The sequence below is a fragment of the Taeniopygia guttata genome, chromosome W (assembly GCF_048771995.1).
Source record: "Taeniopygia guttata chromosome W, bTaeGut7.mat, whole genome shotgun sequence".
NCBI classification, from domain to species: domain Eukaryota; kingdom Metazoa; phylum Chordata; class Aves; order Passeriformes; family Estrildidae; genus Taeniopygia; species Taeniopygia guttata.
Window position 1 is genome coordinate 24217414 of NC_133064.1, and position 18543 is coordinate 24235956.

The 18543-nt window shown below is 40.7% G+C and overlaps 1 protein-coding gene and 1 pseudogene across 4 annotated transcripts in view; both read right to left on the reverse strand.

The window, feature by feature from the left end:
* Positions 1-3082: 3082 nt before the first annotated feature.
* Positions 3083-18543, reverse strand: part of LOC116806879 (E3 ubiquitin-protein ligase KCMF1) — a 106650-nt gene continuing 91189 nt past the window's right edge. For all 4 annotated transcript variants that reach the window (XM_032744692.3, XM_032744695.3, XM_032744691.3 and 1 more), the window contains 4 exons: positions 14025-14126; positions 10906-11080; positions 5048-5327; positions 3083-3705 (listed from right to left, as the gene is read on the reverse strand). In XM_032744692.3, the coding sequence (XP_032600583.1) occupies positions 3453-3705; positions 5048-5327; positions 10906-11080; positions 14025-14126 (810 nt within the window). In that variant the 3' untranslated portion in view covers positions 3083-3452. The remainder of the gene's footprint in view (positions 3706-5047; positions 5328-10905; positions 11081-14024; positions 14127-18543) is intronic.
* Positions 6565-10882, reverse strand: LOC116806880 (ras-related protein Rab-7a pseudogene; annotated as a pseudogene).

The following is an 18543-nucleotide window of genomic DNA, read 5'->3' on the forward strand; positions in this document are numbered from 1 at the left end:
GGGTATTTATTATGGTGACTTTTTTGAGCACCTTGTCACTTGATAGATGTTGCACGACCCACCTAAATAGCTGATGAGGGTAGTGGCCTGGGCCAGCTTGCCCCCCGGCCACAAGTCCTAAACAGCAAAATTGCATAAAGACACTGTGCACGTTTGGGTCTCACCGCCGTGGAAGGCTCAGGTTTTGTCTGGTGGCTTGGTGGTCTGTCATCTCCTTCTGGAGCAGGGGTGTATGTGTCACGGGGATGGTTCACAAGCGTGTCCTGCAAATAGAACTCACAGCCTCTCATTAGTTTTGTTTTGAGGGTCAGGTTTGATTGGCAGCAGTGGGTGTGCAGCAGTGGCTCTCATAGTCTCACTACGTGGGGGTCCCGACTGCCACAGAGGCAGCACGTCTCCCACACTCCCGGGGGCTTTCTCCCCACTTTCATGGCTAGGGTTACCCAGGGGTCCCGTATCGGGGCATTCCCTGCTGACCCTGCGGCACAGGCGCTGCTTGCGGTGGGAGGAGGCTGGGTTCGCCCGCGCGCCCCCGCCCCCTTTGTAAACTGTAAACTATATTGAAGTGTATATAAACTGCCATCTTCTAACTAATAAATGGAGAACGTTTGATTGACCACATTGGCCTGATCTGCGTTTGTCCTGTCCAGTTTTCCTGTCTTATGAGAACCCTAGCTTTGTGTGTGCTTCTGCCTGGGTGTTGCTTCAGGAATCCCCTGGGTCAGCAAGGTAATGGGAAAAATTTTACTCTTTGTGTTTTAGTCATATGTTTGTGGTTGTCCCAGCTGCCTTCCTGTGCTGACTTACACATAGGTGCTTCATTACAAGAGACGTGGACATGATGGAGACAGTTCAACCAAGGGCCATAAAGATGATCAAGGGACTAGAGCTCCTCTCCTATGAGGCAAGACTGAGAGAGCTGTGACTGTTCATTCTAGAGAAAGTCTCAGGGGGCATCTCACCCATGTATATAAATACCTGAAGGGAGGATGAAAACAAGATCGAGCCAGGCTCTTTTCAGTGGTGCTCAGTGACTGGACAAGAGACAATGGGCACAAGTTGTAACATAGGAGGTTCTGTCTGAGAATCAGGAAACACTTTTTCACTGTGAAAGTGACTGAGCTCTGAAACAGGCTGCCCAGTGGGGTTGTGGAATCTCCCTCCTTGGAGATGTTCTAAAGCCTCCTGGACATGATCCTGGGTAACCAGTTCTAGGAGATACTGCTTGATCAGGGAAGTTGGACTAGGGGACCTTCAGATGTTCCTTCCAACCTCAACCATTCCACAATTCTGTGAACAGACAGGGGCCCCAAAACAGAAATGCATGCACATGTAGACACTTGGCTTTTGAGGCAAGCTGCAGTGTTCGTAAGTAATCTGTAACAGCCCATACCCTTAAATAATATGCCCAAGATAGGCTTAAAAAAGCTCTAATTTCATTAAAAGACAGAGAGACATAGACAAGTTAGAGGTACTGTCAAAGCTCACAGGTCTTCCAGTCTCATTGTATGTCAAATGAGCAATCATGCTGGTATTTTGTGTAGAATCACTATTAAAATATTACCTTTGTGTGCTAAGGCCAGACTGTTGAGCACATCCAATGCTTAGTTTGCAACCTATCTGTCCTAGGGTGACGTTATGGTGCTTGTATCCCCAATCATCTGTTCTGTTTATGTTTAATATTAATGTTCTGTGCTTTCAGGACTGACTCTGAAAGTGAAGGTTTGTTTTGTCTTGTTATCAGCTGGCTCACCTCCCCCCCCCCCCCCCCCCCCCCCCCGTGGTCTGTTGTCTAGGAGAGGCTAGTGCTAGTGCTTGCTTGCTTGCTTGCTGGCTTGCTTGCTTGCTCTTGCTCCTGCTTTTGCTTTTGCTTACTAGTTTAGCTAGGCAGTCCAATTTTTCCCCTGGACTGGTTTTTTTTTCTTTCCCTTTCCTGACTACCATTCCAACGTGCTCTGGACTGAGACCTGGGGAACACTGAGAAACACCGAGAGCCTGCATTTTGTGATCTGCAGCAGCTATCCCCAGAGCCGGAGAGCAATCCCCAGCACCCAGACCCAGGTAACCACTCCCAGGAGAGACTTTCTGGATTTGTCATCTCTTCAGAGTGGCGAAAGAGTTTTGTTGTCATCTGGTGTTATTATTTTTTTTTGGTGCTGGGGAGTGTTTTGTTTGTTAAACAAACAGGTTTTGTTCCACTTCTCTCTGAGGAAATTCTTCCCGAACCAGGTGGGGGAGAGGGGCCATGGGGGTTTGCTTTCTGGGGGCTCCTTATGGAGGTTTTCTCCCAAATTTGCCTTAAAACAGGACACTGTCATGTTTCTATTCAAGACCCAAATCTCATCCAGACCAGGTGTCATGTTTCTTTCACCAAGGTTGATAGCAAGTTAGCATTAAGAATCCAAATTGTAACATATGGAGATATCTGGGAAGTCAAATCCTCAGTCTCTCCTAAGAAGTCTCTGTAAACTATGAAGAAAATACATAAATAACTCAAAATTATAAGGACTATGAAGTCTTAAAACTAAAACAGCACAATCCAGGTTAACACACACTGCTCACCAGTGAATATATGAATAATTTATACTTAAATAAGGTATATTTAACACAAAAAGGAAAACTTTAAAGAAAGTTGGACAAAACTTGATGTTAGGGCACACAGAAGCCCTTTGTAGTAGATTCCGGTAGTGGCCCTTGTTTCCTAAAGATGACTACAAAATTCAATTCCACTTGGATATGATGTCTAGCAGGGCAACACAGTGGTCACAATACAGCAGAACGTCACACTATATAAGCAAAAATATAGCCCATTGCAGAGTTTTCATTAATATGCAGGGACAGCACATAAAAAGGTCATTGGTCATGTGTTACTCAAAGGCTACTTCATGGCTGCAAACTGCTAGTGAGCCTTAATTTTTTTTTTTTTTTTTGTCACATTACCTTTTAATAATGGGAAAGCTTTGGTGTTTTGGGAATGGGAAACCACTACAGTGTTTTATAGTTTTACTCCTTGTACTTAGATTTTTTTAAAATTACAAGGTCACTAAAACTCATGCACACTGAAATAAAAATCATGAAGGAGTTAAGGTAAACCATCCAAGCAAGTTTTATTCATTAATATTCATAAATACACACAGCAGCTTCATTTGAGATTTTTTTCATTTTTTCCTCTTCAGTTTGAATGTGGAGTATTAGGAGAGCTTTTTTGCACGTCAAGCTACAGGACACAGAGCTTTTTTTTCTCTGCACTGCAACCTATATTTATCTGCTAAAAGTAAAAATTGGTTAAGTGGAAATGATTATCATATATATCTTTTTTCCTTTGAATGTACACAATGTAACAAGAGTGACAGACCTGAAATTACAATCACCAAAACAAACCCAAGATAGTTGTTGTCCACTTTCATTGGCAAATACAGCACAGAGGACATTGTCTGCAAAGTGGGATGCCATCAAAGAGGAGGCTCATTTCCTTTATTATTCTCTTTTAAATTTAGGTTTTCTAAAGCAACATCTAGAGGCATAATATCTACACAGCCCATAGCACCAAAATCAGCAATCTCTCCCCGTTCATCCTCATCTGAGGAGGAACTTTCTTCCTGCATCAAAGTGGACAGTAGAAGCTCTTGAACAAACAAGCTGTGATCTGCCTGTTCGCTTTCTTTTGATTGACGCTCTGCTTCTGACATCTTAGGATCATTCAACCTGCAGAGCAACACAGAAAGATAAGACAGGCTTACTAGTATCATCAACAAAATTGGCTTTCACTAATTGCTTTAACAGTTATACTGATGCATGCTGAATAACATCTGAAAGCCATTCCTTTGAGAAACAACCTAGGTACTGCTGCACTTCTCTTGACATGTACAGATCTGACATTATCTGACACTCCTGATGCAAGAATACAAACATTTAACAAACTTGTTCCAAGATGCTTCAAAAAGTCCTTCATAGAAGTAGATTCTAAGGCTGAAGGGAAAATAAAATCAATTTCTGAAGTTTTTTTCCCCTCAGAGGGATTTTGTTTTAAGGGGCATTAAAATTCTCTAGTCATCTCTTAAGTGTTCATTTTGTCCCCAGGACAACTTCTAAATGCAAGCATGACACAAAATACATTACTACACACATAATGCCCAGAGATTCCCAAAGGACAGGACATCATTCCCTTTACTTATCAGTCCATGCACCATCACCTAATAGAAGAGAATTGCTTGCTTCAGTTCTATCCTAGCTCACAAGATCAGTGACTGACATTTGCAGATACTTTCCTTAAACTTATGATTTTCAAAAAGGTTTGGATTGAGATATTATCACAAGTTTTGATAGAAATCAGCATGACAGCAATAACTTATCACAACCCCAGTTTCTAGACACAGAAACTGTTAAAATGCTTTTGTTCTTTCTCAACATGCAACTGAAAAACATCGTCCCCCTTGAATCCAGAAAATCAATATTCTAAACCTCAAAAAGAGCTGGAATGAGAGTGGGCAACTCTACTATAGTAGAATGGACTAGATGATGGTTGTAGGTCTCTTCCAAGTGAACTATTCTATTCCATAGAACTGCAGGATATAACTATACTTTCTGAAACAGATATGCACACTGGTTATTAATAGCACAATCCTTTTTAATCCAAAATATTTTATATATAAACCTCTATTCAACCTTCAGCCTTCATTAAAGATTCATTTCCTATTAAATAAAACTAACTTTAAAGTTATCTCCCCTCACATTATCAGCATAAAAGTTTGAAACATATTATTGTAAAGGCTCTTGTCTTATCAGAAGTAGTGGGGTAAATAAACACAGGTAAACAAGGCAATATCCCATATTTTTCTCTTCAAATTGAAAAACAAGTAATATTTATTCATTGCCTAGGAACAAAAAAGCAGGGTTGAAAAGGTGATGTTACAAAGGCAAACAAAAGGATAGTATCTCAACTACAAACTTCATTAGCGATCTGGCAGTAGCTTCACTAAACTCTATGTCCACAAAAAGACAAGGAAAACAGAAATGGAAGAAGAGTTAAAACCACAAACCAAATTACCTCATAAGAAGAAACTGGGAATTCTGTATAGTCTGATGATTGTTTTCTGTGTTAGATGTATTGGTTGCTGCTATAGATTGTGTAAGAGTGGTGGGTATGCTGCTTGTGTTAGTGCGTCTAGTGGCATTGCGTGCAGTTTCCAGTTGTTGTCTTGCTGCCTGTGCATGCTGTCTTTCCAACTGCAGTTGCATCTGCAGCTGCTGTAACTGAGAAGCAGAAGGGCCAGAAGAATTGAGCTGTCCTGCAGAACGTCTCACGCCTGATAACTGAGATAAAAGCTCTGCCAGAAAAGAGAGAAGTTTCTACAGTGAAATCTGCTTAAATACATATCACACAACAGCATAATTATGTCCTGAATACCAGTATATAAATTCCCTTGCTTTCTAAAAACTTTCATCGATTAAATTAATGAACAAATTGTATTGATTTGAAAAGCTTCATGGGCTATCCATTACAAGCACCCCATGTCTCAAAACCCACAGGAAGATTAAGAATTATTTAAAGAACTATGTATAAAAAAGAGTCGAAGCTTAAAGCTTTTTAAACTGATAAGGGTCAACCTATGGGGAATACCATATAGGCAGTATCCTGTGCAAGAATTCTCTAAAATTTTATTTTCAAGTTAGTCAAAATAGTTAACCCCTTAGATTCTGACTTCAGTCGGTGGCTTAATGCACCTTCAAGGCATATTCCAGAGGGAAGCTGTGCTGCAGAAAAGACAAATAATTATAGCATAATTTCAGACATTTTTAGAAAATATTCCGTTTAGAAAGGCTTTTAAAATGCTGAATTATATGAAAAATATTTGACCACAAGAGGGGATTTTTTGGTGCACTTTTTGACCTCTGCTCAAAAGAGAAATTCTAATGATAAAAAAGTTAAATCTAGCCTGGATTCCTTTTCTTCAGAGTTCAAGACGGTGACAAATTATGTCCATGCTAAGCATTTCCCAAAATAAACATTAATAATAAGCTATTGCCCAGCAGTTTGCTACATATTATATTCCACACAAAGTTGTGAGTACTACTTTGTTGTGTATAATACAAGGAGGGCAGAAGTAGTAGATTACCTTTTTTCCCTATCCATCCAATCCTCATTAAAGCTGTAAGTCATTATTACAGGTCATGAAAATTTTCCTGCCATCTCACTTTCGTGATATAATCCTTTGAAACTAGGCTTTTCTTAGGGGAACAAAGCACAATGCAGTAGTTCTTTGCATCTGGAGCAATTGATATCACTATCAGCTACCAATATTTTATTTCACTAATTACTGATAACAACCACAAGGAGAAAAATAAATAAATAATGCACACATGTATGTTACAAGCACAAGTTCTAACTTCTGGTAGTATGTACTAATTATTACCCCAATACAAAGGAAGACTTATAACACTGCCGGGTAAGACATATTTTTCCTTGCTGTTTGCAAGATCACTTTGAGTACAGCTTAACAGAACCCTAGTAGCAGATGTGAATTTGAGACACAGGCTTGGCATGACACAGACACTGAGCCAGGCTGCACTACATTGTCTAAATGCAAAAAAAAAACATTGACACAAAAAAAAAAAAAAAAGGACAAGACTCAAAGGAACATCATTTTATTACACATGCTCCTAAATGGGAAGGGTCTTGTGAGACTGAAATAAACCAAGGCAGCCACTTCATGTTTAACTCAGCTAAACTAACACCCAATGCATCAGTAAGAGGAAGTGTTGCACTCCAGGACTCCAGGAGACACAAACATCCTCCCTTCTTGCACCAACTCTAGTGCTTTAAAGGACCCATGACCTAACTTAATCATTAAGATGACAGAAAATTTTTCAACCTCTTTTGCTGGGTTATTTTTAGTAGCAGAAATGCAGATGCAGGTCTCAGGAAGTGATTTTCCCCCTCCATTTGGCACTGGGGCAAAGCCACATCTGGATTTCTGTGTTCAATTTTAGGCTCCCCAGGACAAGAGACATGGACATAGCAGAGCAAATCCAGTGGAGGGCCACCCAGATGATCAGAAGGCTAGAACATATTACAGGATGAAAGAGTGGGAGAACTGTTTCTGTTCAGACTGGAAAAGAATGCTTTGTAAGATATCTTACCACTGTCTGAATCTACCCAAGTGGAAGATACAGAGAGAACTAAGATAGACACTTATAATTTTTACTATATGAGTGTAAGATTGATATCTCTAAGATTTTACATTAGATCATCAAGTCCAACCCCCCTGCCATGGGCAGGGACATCTTTCACTACATCAGGTTGTTCAAAGCCCCATCCAACCTGGCCTTGAACACTTCCAATGATGGGGCATCCACAGCTTCCCTAGGCAACCTGTCCCAGTTACAATGACTTACCCTCCTTGTAAAAAAAAGTCTGCATTATGTCCAATCTAAACTTATCCTCTTTCAGTTCAAAACTGTTTATCCTTGTCCTGTCACTACAGGCCTTCATAAAAAAAACCCAGCAACTCTGTCTTTCTTATAAGTCCCCTTTATACCTTGAAAGGTTGCAATAAGGTGTCCCTGGAGCCTTCTCTTCTCCAGGATAAACAACCCAACTCTCTCAGCCTTTCTTCATAGGAGAGGTGTTCCAGCCCTCTGATAATTTTTGTGACCCTCATCTGGACCCACTCTAACAGGTCCATAAGGTCCATGTATTTTTTGTACTGCTGACCCCAGAGCTGGATGCATGCTGGATGCAGGACTTTGCACTTGGCCTTGCTGAACTTCATGAGGTTCCCATGGCCCCACTACTCAAGCCTCTCAAGGTCCCTCTGGATGGCATTCCTTCCCTCTAGGAAATCAACTGTTCTACTCAGCTTGGTGTCGTCTGCAAACTTGCTGAGGATGTACTCAATCCCTCTGCATCATGGATATTAAATAGTACTAGTCCCAATACAGACCTTTGAGGGACACCACTTGTTACTGATTTCCACTTGGACATTGAGCCATTGACTGAAATTCTTTGGATGCAGTCATCCAGCCAGTTCCTTATCTGTCTAACAATCCACCCGTCAAACCTATCTCTCTCCAATTTAGCGGCAAGAATGTTGTGAGAGACAGTGTCAAAGGCCTTACAGAAGTCCAGATAGATAACATCCATAGCTCTTTTCCTGTCCACTAATGCAATCCCTCCATGATAGAAGATCAGTAGATTAGTTAGGCATGATTTGCTCTTGCCTAGAGCATGTTGGCTGTGTCTAATCCCTGCTTTCCATATGCCTTGACATAGCTTCCAGTAGGATCTGTTCCATGACCTTACCAGGCACAGAGATGAGGCTGAATGGTCAGGAGTATCCAGGGTTCTCTCTTTAAAAAAAAATTTAATTGATTGCATATATTAACATGTATTATAAGATTTTTTCCTAAGGAAGCATCACATAATACAGAGATACTGTAAAAAGATTGGATTAGTTAGAAGTAACAAGCATTAACAGAGATATGGAACTCAACCTAGTCAGACTGAGTGCTGAGCTTGCAATGAACTATGGGTAGTCAGCCTTTCCAGTTGCAGCCTTCACAGTGGAAAACACAAGACAGTTAAAAACGTATGTAACTTGTTACACAGATTACCTGTAAACAGTTTCTCTCCATTGGACACCTGGAATTAGATTCAGTTCCAAACATATATGAGAGTTTCCATTCTAAACTAAGAGAAAGGTCTGTTACCACGAAGTGCTGTTACCCTGTTCTTTTGAAAGTTTTAAAGTTCTTCTAAAAGCTTTCTATATGTTTACATATTTCTACTGATTTTTTTCACACTGTTCTTGTAAATAATGATTGCTTTACATTCTTCTTTGTAGGTAGAGAGAATTGATAGACTGTTAGTTTTACCAGTGTAGTTAAAGAGGTGGCAATTTCATCCTCCAATCCACTGTCACTTTTGATATTCTATATATAGTAAAGTGAGAAAATAAATCTTACTCTTTGAGTTCTTTTCTTTCCCCTTTTACATCTAACATCTGTGTGTGAGTTTTGTGTCGTAGTGTAACAAAGTGCAATGTGGATAATGTGGGGACATGAGCTCTGAAGTGTGGGATTCAGATGCTTATGGGAGATGGGTAGATTTTGGCAGCTGGAGATGGAATTTTTTTTTTAATTTAATTTTAAACACAGAAGAGGGACTGTGTGTTTGAGGGCCTAAGTGTGATATTCATTTGTGATAGACTGTGCTCAACTCCTCCCTTTCCCCTCAGCAGATACAACTCTCCACAGAAGCCTTCATTCAGTCATTCTTGTCTGGTTTGATGGGTTCGGAGAATTCATCATAAAGCTCCACTTTGATTTCCTGTTTAAGTGCATTTCATGCAATCGTATGGAAAGTTTGTTCCACATTAACGGCCTCCTTGGCACTGATTTCAAAGTAGGGGATGTTGTTTTTACTGTAGCACCAGGCTTGCACCTGTTTTGTGGTGACTTATCTGTTTTCTAGGTCAATCTTGTTTCCCAGCACAGAAAAAGAAGTCCTCAGGATCTCTTGGACTGGCCTGAGTGAGGAATTAATCCCTTGGGCTTGTCTAGGGTTTCAAATGTGTTGGGGGCCATGACATCAAACACCAGGATGCAGCAGTCTGTTCCCTTGTAGAAGGCAGCTCCCAGAGACTGAAATTGTTCTTGGAGTGCTATATCCTACATCTTCATTGTCACTAGCCTGTCATCCACCATGACCTCTTTTGTCAGGAAGCCTGCACCTATCATAGCTTTGTACTAGTTACTGAATTTCTTGTTTACATACTGGTTCATGTGTGATGTCTTTCCCATCCCAGAGTCTCTAATGATGATGACTTTTAGCAACACTTTCTTCCTATATGTCATCTTTTACACTGGTGCATGTGCTGTGGCACCTGGCCTGAGACTTGCAGCCCTTTTACTCTTCTAAAAAACGGGTGTGATGTCGCCCTTTTTCCAATGACTGGGGACTTCACCTGACTGCCATGACTTTTCAAATATCATGGAGAGTGGCATGGCAACTACATCAGCCAATTCACTCAGGACTCTAGGATGCATCTCATCAGGTCCCATACACTTATGTACATTCAGGTTCCTCAGGTGGTCATGAACCTGATGTTTACTTACAGTGGGAGGAACTTTGCTCCCCTAGTCCCCATCCTGCTGTCCATCCACTCAAAAATTCAAAAACAAATGCATACATGTCATATGAGGAGAGGCTAAGAGACCTAGGACTCTTCAGCCTGGAAAAGAAAAGGCTGAAGGGGGAGGAATCTTAACAGTGTATATAAATAACTGATGGGAGGAAATGAAGAAAAGGAAGCCAGACACTCTATTACTCACTGACAGGACAAGAGGCAATTGGCAGACATTAAAAAAAAAAAAAAAAATCCATCTGAACAGAAGAAAACGCTTTACTGTGAGGGTGACCAAATTCTGTAACAGTCTGTCCAGAGAGGTTGCAGAGTCCATCAGTAAGACTATTCAAAATCTGACTGGACGTGGTCCTGAGCAACCTGCTCTAGGTGGCCTTGCTTGGGGGCAGGGCGGGGAGGGAAATTGGATGGGGTTGTAGTAGGTGATCTTAAAAGGTCCTTTCAAATGTCAACCATTCTTTGATGCCACCTATGAACAGGTCAGTCATGGGAATGAGCCTAGAAGTCTCTAAAAGCACAAGCTAAAGGGGCAGTGTTTTACATTTCAAAAGTTCCAGGTTCACTCCCTGTAGACAATCCAATTAAGGGTACTTTTCATCAGTAAATACCCACCAATTGTGACATTGGGAAGCATTAAAAAAAAAAAAACAACAACAAACCACCAGAAAAATAAGACAACCATTTTCATCATGGACTTTGTTTCAAAGTTTCAAAGTCTATTTAAGGACTCTGATCTAAAATCAGTGGTTACAGCTCTTACCAGCTATAGGATCCATGGTTTCTCTATTGCTTGGAGAATATGAACTCTGAGAAGATGAAAGCCCACCACTGGAACTGCTAGTAAAGTGCATGTTTGATCTACGTGCACGGGGGCCTCCCAAACCTCGGCCTGGATGAAACATTCTACGTACGTGCCGAACGCCACTAGATTCATCATAACCATGCAGTTAAGAAAAGTCTATTGTTATCAACTATTAAACAGCAAAAACATTTACTAGATTGAATAATCAGGCATCACATTCCTCATTCATAAAACAATTATTCAACTTTATAAGCGCAATGTAATCATAGCTATGGTGCTAGTCAGATCTACAGATGTCAAATCAAGGCACCCAGGGCTCCTTGTACCAAATTCATCTTTCCCAGGCTTTTTATAATGTTTAAAAAATGTCAGGATGGATTTTCTGCCTTATGGATTAAAGCTTTTACTAGGTAATGATGCTACAACTCATGCTGCATATTCAGCAGAACATATTACTCAATAGACAACGATTTTAGCATCAAAAATTGGGAAAGAAAGGTATTTAAATATGGAAAATCATCTACAAAATTTTATTGCTATTCTTACCACACAAATGTGTTCTCCCAAGACAGTCTAGGTAAAGCTTCCTTTTACCTCAAGAAGCAGTAGTGCAATTAACTACTAAGCTAGGAAATAATGTACTTATACATATAATATTTTTCCAATTTCTAAACTAGCAGCTTTAGCTCACCTTATCTCCAATTTTCTTATTTTCAAAAATAGCATGTTTATCACTTGTATAAAATCTATTATCTGCAGCAGACTGGTGCCCAATGTCTTATCCCATAATGCACAAATATGGTGTAGAATTCATTTCCTCACAATATCACTGAATTGAAAAATTTAAGACTGAAAAAATAAGATTTCTTTTGGCAAGTAAGAATATCCAATTACTATAATAAATACTTTCAGGAAGAATTGACTCTTTTAAATCTATTATACTATAGAGAATAAAACATTTCACTTGGAGGATTTAGGAGGGGGAGAAAATCTCCCTTGGGACAAAATATAGTTTTCTAGCACAGATTGGTTTGTTCCTCCTTTGAATCTGTTGAAACTGGATACTAGTAGTGACAGAACATTGTCACTAATATTTTACTGGTTGACTGCTTCTCTCAGTTAGTTTGGGAAGCTCTCCATAGCTACATCTGTCAGAAAAATGCCCCAATTCTGGTCTTTTTTTAAAATAAACTTGGAAAATAAGATTACTAGAACATCTTTAATATAAATACTTTGAAAAATTCCAGCCTTGGTCTCATTTTGAAAAGTATCGTAGTAGCTTGCTTGTACAGTGTACCTTTCAAAGTGTTTTCAAGAAAAACAACATTATTTAAATATACTAGTCAAGAGTATATTGATGTCTCACCCAACTATGCTGAAGTTAAAAAAAGCATTTGGAACTCTTAACTCATTGCAAACATATACTGAAAACAACCAAGCTAGAACGATTTACAAGGTCAAGACTAAAGCCATGTTTTAAATAGTAAAACAGTTGAAAATTGATTAAGAAAGAAAACGGAATTTAAAGAGCTGCCCAGCGTCTCCAGGGATAAAGGTGGTATCTTGCAGTGTCTGCACAGGAACCTTCACAAGAAATATGTGTAGCCATTTAAAACAGCTTTAAATACCCTCCAAACCGCTGCACAGAAGACTATATCCTTTCCTAAGCTGATAGCAACTGGGCAGGGGGAAATCTCTCCCCCATTTCTTCTTTTTAGTCTTAGCTGTCAGAAGATGTGAAATAGCACCCAATATGGAACGACTAGTGCAGAAACTCTCAATTTTTGTGAATTTGGCAACACTGATTGCTAAAGTAAAGTTGTATGGAAACTTTTACATGCATTTCCTATAATTATTTATATAGACTCTCCCCATCAGTTTTGTGATGACTGACACTGTGGCCTTAGTAACTGAAAATATTATTCTGGTTTCTTTAGCTCTTCTGTAGCTAGTACTAAACATACATTTCCCAATTAAATGTTATCTGACATCATTGATGTGGGAGGGGAAGTAAAAGCTCTAGAAGCATGAATTCTAATCCAACACCTCATCCACTTCAATAGGAAGTCAATTTCACTGTGTAATTGGGACTGGCAATTTAAATTATAAAAAATTTACATACAGACAACAACCAAAGTGAAACCATTTCCTCTAATGTTGCTAGCAGTAGATATAATGAACTTGAGTTGTTAGGCCTTCTTTTTTTTTATAAGATTCTCTGATAAAAAAGGGCACTATCAAATTACACTAGGAGTGCATTTTTTAAAATGAGATACATAAAGATCACTTAATGAGCTTTTAATGATGGCCTGTACTTCCATGAAGTAAGAGTATCTTCTGAAATTATAACTATTTGTATAGCAAAAAAACAAGCCACATTACTATTCCTAAGACCAAGTAACAGAAAGAAAATTGTACTTAGAAGTGAAAAGAAACTGACAGTTTGAGCTCTTCAGTCACTGACAGTAGTTATAGCACTACAATTTGCAGTTAACAAAGATAGCCCTAATCCCTAGGAAGTCTCCTGATAGGTCTTCTAGTTATAGCTTTTAAAATGTCAATAAATAAGAGGCTGTAACTACCCTATTGAAATATAGTAATAAAACGAATCAAACATTTAAGATCCCTCAATTTCAAAGTTCAACGCATTCTCTAAAACATATGCTTTTGGTGAAATCTGCTTTCAGTCTTGTAATTATCTATAAAGCATTACTGCATCTGGATTGTTGCTTTCCCAGAAACAAAATGGCATCAGAACTAATGGCCAAGAAGGGTAAAAATTGCAGAAAGAAGCAGCTGGGCACCAGAAATATCTTTAAAAGCTTTCACTATCAGAAATAAAACAAAAACACACACCCACATTGTCAAGCAACACCTAAAGCCTATTCACAGTCTGATGGAGATATATATATATACACATATAAAAAATTCAGATGTATAGTTCCCCTATAACTAAACACCAATTCTAAAAAATAAGTTACACTGATGGAGCCACATGACTACAGAAGTCAGAACAAGTAGTTACAGCTGTTATAAGGAACAGTCTATCCCTTTTTGCTCAACTTAAGAAAGGATATTAAATCTCTAGAAGCTCTGTGTTCCAGTGTAAGATGAGCTGCAAAGTCATCTGTGACATGATTAGGATCCCCTCCAGGTAATGCTGCACATATTGGACAGATCTGAAACAACAAAGTGAGAAAAAAACACCAAACACAACCAAATTTACACAAATCACAATTCAGAGTTGATCACTTGACATGGATTCTTATACTTTAAATATCACATTCTAATCCTACACCTAAACAGCCACAATTTAAAACAGTATATGTGTTCAAATACAGATGTTAATTGTAGCATCTTTTAAAGTCTCAGTTTTCCTTGTAATTATGCATTTAATAATACCATGGAAACCAAAAAGTAAAATTTTCAAATCCTATCTGCAATGTTTCAGCTTTCAATATTGTCTTTATATTTCAATTCCAGAACAGATAGTAGGTCTAATTACACAGGATTACTGCTTGAATGAACCTACATAAGACATTATCAAGTTCATTTACTACTCTTTGAATCCTCAAGCGACTTCTCATTCATCTCACCAGTCAAGTGTAGGAAGGAGAATGAAACCAGATGTGAATATTCATTAAAGTATCCCAACTGAGACCACCCACTGCAATAACACAAGTAGAAATTTGGCAGAGAAACTTCTAATTCCTACCAAGTGTTTTGAGAGATAGCATTATGGTTTTGTTTTTCTCTTAAGCCTAAACCCACATTTAAGAAAAGTCTAGGGACACTTACTGCCATAGCAACCTTCATTTATTATTTTGATTTTTCCCCCCAATGACTGCAATCACCTGAGAGAAGCGTGCCTTACATGGTTTGACACTGACACAATGCCAGCGCCCCCATGAAAATGCAGTCTCTCAATTGAATGCTGTGAAATGTGATCAGGAACAGAGCAAGCAGGCCCAAGCTTAATAACAAGGGAAAAAAAAAAAACTTTATTAAGCTACTACTACTATACTACTATAAAAGAAAAAAAAAGAAAGAAAAACACACACAAAATCCAAAATGAAGACCTTTCAAAACATTCCTCCTCCTACCACCCAACTCCAAAAAAACACAGTGAGACAGGACTTGGACCCTTAATCAAGTATTCACCCTTCAATATAATCAATACTGAGTCCATCGAGGGAGAGAAGAGTCTCCCTTGCACCATAGACCCCCAGGAAACACAGCTGCCACTTCTAGTGTTTCCATGTCACACATGGCATGGCCCGGAGAAAAATCTCCCAGTGTGACCCTCTCCTTTCCATGCACAGTGCTCTCACCACCAATGCATGGATGGACAGACTGCTTTTAGGATTTTTCCTTTCGAGGATGCTCTGAAAAGAGGGGAAAAAACAACAGTTCAGTTTTTCACTTTTTGGGACCACAGTCTCCCCCATTTTCTTCTTTCCCTGGGGCCGAGGGTCTCAGGAACAGAGATCTTCTCCTCTTCTTCTTCTCTGAAGACAGGGGGCACCACCACAAACCCCCCTAACTTTTCTCTGTTCCCTCCACTCCTGTCTTTTCTCAGCTGCTGAAGCAGGTCTCTTGGCTCACCGGCATCCTCCTAAAATACAGTCTCTCTTGGAGGAGATCAGTTCAGTCTGTGGCTAACAAGAAAAAGTCCAGCCAAAAGCCACTCCATCATCTCCTCCCACCTAGAATTTCTCGTTCCAACATCCCAGGGTCCAGGCTGTCTCTCTTCCTCTCTTTCAAACAGAGGAGAAGTAAAATTTCACAAAGCTTTCATTTCTCAAGGAAGGATTAAAAGTCCCGACCGACTCCCTGGATGGCTCTCTGCCCATGCTCCGGCTCCCACGGCTGGGCACCTTGTGGCCTTGCGGCCCTGTGGCCCCCCCACTCTTCTCCTTCCCTGCGGTGTACTGCTGACAGACCATCACTGTCTCTTTCTCACTCGAGAGAGAGACTCTGGGGGGAGGAACGCAGACATCCCAGATTTCTCCACCCTTCCATCTGCAGGGGGCCAGTCCGATTCCAGTCCCTCCACCCTTCGGCCTACCTCAAGCTGGGCCGCATGGGTCCCCTCCCCCACCCAGCCACGGGCCAGGCAGGGGAGAGTCCTGCACTGCACCCTGACCAGAACCAAAAAAAGAGAGTTCTCCTGGGAATTCTACTTTTAACCCCTCTCTGTTCTCAGAGGCGTGTCCACCTTCAATTGGTCACTCCAAGTGTCAATATCCAACCCTGACCCCTGACTGGATCGACCTCTTCATTCCGAGAAAATTCTTTTTCCATGTCAAACCACAACAGTGCCTTAAAAGTCCTTTGTAACAATTTTGCAGGCCAGCATTCAAGCTTGACAGATCACATGTTAATAAACCAGAAAGGAGAAACTTTGATACAGTATATGCTAGGTCTTAACTACTCTTGCAAAGATATCAACCTGGACTTTGCAACTGATAAGGCTGTAAATTAGGGGGGAGACTCCAGACTGGGAGGGGTGAGGGAATCAATAGAACCATACAAACCTATGAAGAGAAAGGCAGGGGGAAGGGAGACCCAGGAGGAACAAAGGGGAGGGTAGACAGAAACGTGTATAAAGTGGACTGGTCACATGTAAAACAGAGGTGGTCAGTATGTTTAACTGACTGAGCCTGATCACCAGAGTCTTCCCTGTCTTCCTATATCTTCTTATTAAATTTAAACAACCTCTGCATAATGTCACTGTCTATCCCATGTGTATGTATGTTGCAAGGACTAAGTGCCAGCTACTGGTGAGACCTGTGTATGTATGAACAAAAATTGGTGCCAGATACTGGAGTCAGACTAGGGCTGTAGGTGTCTCTGTGGCCTGTGGTGTCAGCTACTGGAACAAGTATCAGTAGCTGGAGGGGCCATAGCTCTGTAGACCTAGGGTGGGTACTACCAACTTTGTGCCTGGAGTGCCTGCTACTGGGAGAGCTGTCATAAGTGTATTTGGTGCCAACTATTCCAGTCAGACCAGAGGTGCAGGCACCCCTGGCCTGTGGTGTTGGCTACTGGACTGAGTGGGGTCTTAAGATCAGCTACCAGAGTGAGTCATGGTCCCTGCCTCCAGCCACTGGGGCAGGAACAGTATGTGCCCCAAAACACAGCTAACAGGGGAGAAATCAGCATGAGTGAGGAGTCCACCACTGGTAGTTGAAGCAGGACAACCAGTCACAGCCCATGTGGTGCCTGGTGCCAGATGCTGGGGAAAAGGGAGTGGTTGCCTGCATCTTCCCCAAACCTGGTGTGCATGTGTATTGGCTAGCAAACTTCAATCTGGACCTAGCAACTGAGTAGAGAAGAGCCTCAAGTCTAGGCAGGAGTATTAAGCAGGCAAGAGTTTGTGCTAGTATGACATGGGGGACTTGTGAATATGGAGTGTTTGTGAGATGAGTGCATGAATGTTTGCTAGTGAGCATCAAGCTGGACTAGCTGGCAAATAGGAGACCTGTGAAGCAGGTAAGAGTGCCTGGGATCTAGGCAGGGGTACTGGACAAAGAGGGCCATGCCAGTACTCAAGGGATCACAGTGAACATATGTGTGCTTGTGACTCTAGAGAGCATCATGTACCTTCACTAGCAGCAACCTTTTATCTCAACCAGATAAAGAGGAAGGAGGGAACTTGGCTGCCTATACTTATGTTTTATGCAAGTCCTATGTGTAGGTGCTGTTGAAGGCAGCACTGTCTGTGGTCATCTGTGTGATGGGCCATGTGTCAGTGTCCTCTGTGAGTGTACAGGTCTCCAAAATATGTGCTCATCTTCAGTAGTGGCTGAACCTGCAAACGGGAAAGTGGCAGCTGCATCCCTCAGTCTGGACATACTGGTTTTGGCTGGGATAGAGTTACATTTCTTCTTAGTAGCCCATATATTGCTATGCTTTGGCTTTGTGACCAAAGGAGTGTTGATAATACACCAATGTTTTAGCTATTGCTGAACAGTTATCAAACATCATCAAAACATTTTGTGTCTCTCACACTGCTCCAACAGCAGGTAGACTGGGGAATGTACAAGTAGTTGGGAGGGGACACAGCTGAGACAGCTGATCCAAACTTACCAAAGGGATATTCCATACCATATGCCATCATGCTCAGCAATAAAAAACACAGGGAAGAAAGGAGGATGGTTCAGAGTTAGTGTTTTTCTTCCCAAGAAATCATTACATGTGATGGAGCCCTGCATTCTTGGAGATGACTAAACATCTGCCTGCCAATGGGAAGGAATGAATTAATTCCTTATTTAGCTTTGCTTGCATAGGCAGATTTTGCTTTCCCTATTATCTCAATCCACAGGTTTTTGCACTTTTACCCTGCCATCCCATCCCATCCCCCTAGAGGCAGAGAAGTGAGTAAGCAACTGTGTATGCCAGTTGCCAGCTGGGATTAAACCACAACCAGTATTTTTGGCATGCAACCTAGGACTCAAAGGGTTTGAGATAATGACAGATTTGAACAGAGCATATTAGAGGGAACATAGAATTATTATAGCTGTTTAACCACTGCTGACCATAATTTTAACTTATCTGTTCTTAGTATTAGTTTATCTGATGCTCCCTTTTTTA